Source organism: Atta colombica, unplaced genomic scaffold (genome assembly GCF_001594045.1).
Source record: "Atta colombica isolate Treedump-2 unplaced genomic scaffold, Acol1.0 scaffold100, whole genome shotgun sequence".
NCBI classification, from domain to species: Eukaryota; Metazoa; Arthropoda; class Insecta; order Hymenoptera; family Formicidae; genus Atta; species Atta colombica.
Window position 1 is genome coordinate 595,997 of NW_017259185.1, and position 1,027 is coordinate 597,023.

General features: G+C 30.0%; 1 protein-coding gene across 1 annotated transcript in view; it reads right to left on the bottom strand.

Moving 5' to 3' along the window:
* Nucleotides 1-1,027, bottom strand: part of LOC108686367 — a 44,504-nt gene that overhangs the window by 4,410 nt on the left and 39,067 nt on the right. The window contains exon 7 of the mRNA XM_018191638.1: nucleotides 603-755. Coding sequence (XP_018047127.1) covers nucleotides 603-755 — 153 coding nt within the window. The remainder of the gene's footprint in view (nucleotides 1-602; nucleotides 756-1,027) is intronic.

Here is a 1,027-nt window from a genome sequence, read left to right on the forward strand (position 1 = left end):
AATGAAAATACAAGATGCTAAAATATTTGAATAAACTTTACAAATATATTCCTTAATCAACATTGAGTTTTTCTCAGAGAAAATTCGATTAAACATCTTTTTCTATTTATTATTTTTAATTCTCGACATTAAATAACTTACCATCAACGATAAGAATTAAATTCCATTAAAGTATTATAAGATCTACTGAAGATTCTAAATGTAAAATAAAATCTTTTTAAAATTAAAACTTTTTTCGAAATTTTGAATTTAAATCTCTTTTGAAATTCAGTGGATTTATCAGGCAAAGGATAAAAAATTTGGATTAAAACATCTGAAATATATAATCGCTTTTATATTTATCAAAGAATATATTTCTAAAATTTTAGCTCGAGATTGCAAATCTATCATTAAATTTTTCGATATGCGAACAGAATAAAAGAAATAAATAAACGTAGAAAAGATCGTTACGTGAGGTGAATAAATGAAATTTACGAATTTCATGTCAGAACGCTATCACTATCCATCCAGACTATCGACGAGGCGCAATCAGGTGCAGCTGCACGATGTTTATTCGATGACTCGCGAATTCCGAACATGTTGCAGTGCACGACAATACGAACCTGTCTCCCTTACAAAGACCGGAATCCTCCACGGCCCAATCGACGTAGAGACCGATTGCATCGTCCCTAGGGCCGGCTCCAAAACGGGGACTTTTCGGATCCGCGCTGACTTCTACTGCATGAATTGTGACTTGCGTCGAACAAGAAATGCAACTGCAAGCAAGACGAATTTAAAAATTGATCAAAAAACATGACAAACAATGGTCAGTAAAATTTCTTTCAGTGAGATCCAAAAGAAAATAAATAAAATGTTAAGACAAGAAAATTGTTATAAAAAAATGGAAAATTCTACTAAATTCTTAGTAAAAAGTTCAATTTTTAATTGAGTAAAAAACTTACATTCTCACTATATTTGTATATATATATATATATAAATGTAACACATTACTTGGTGTTTCCAATATTTCAAAAAAAAGAAATGGATG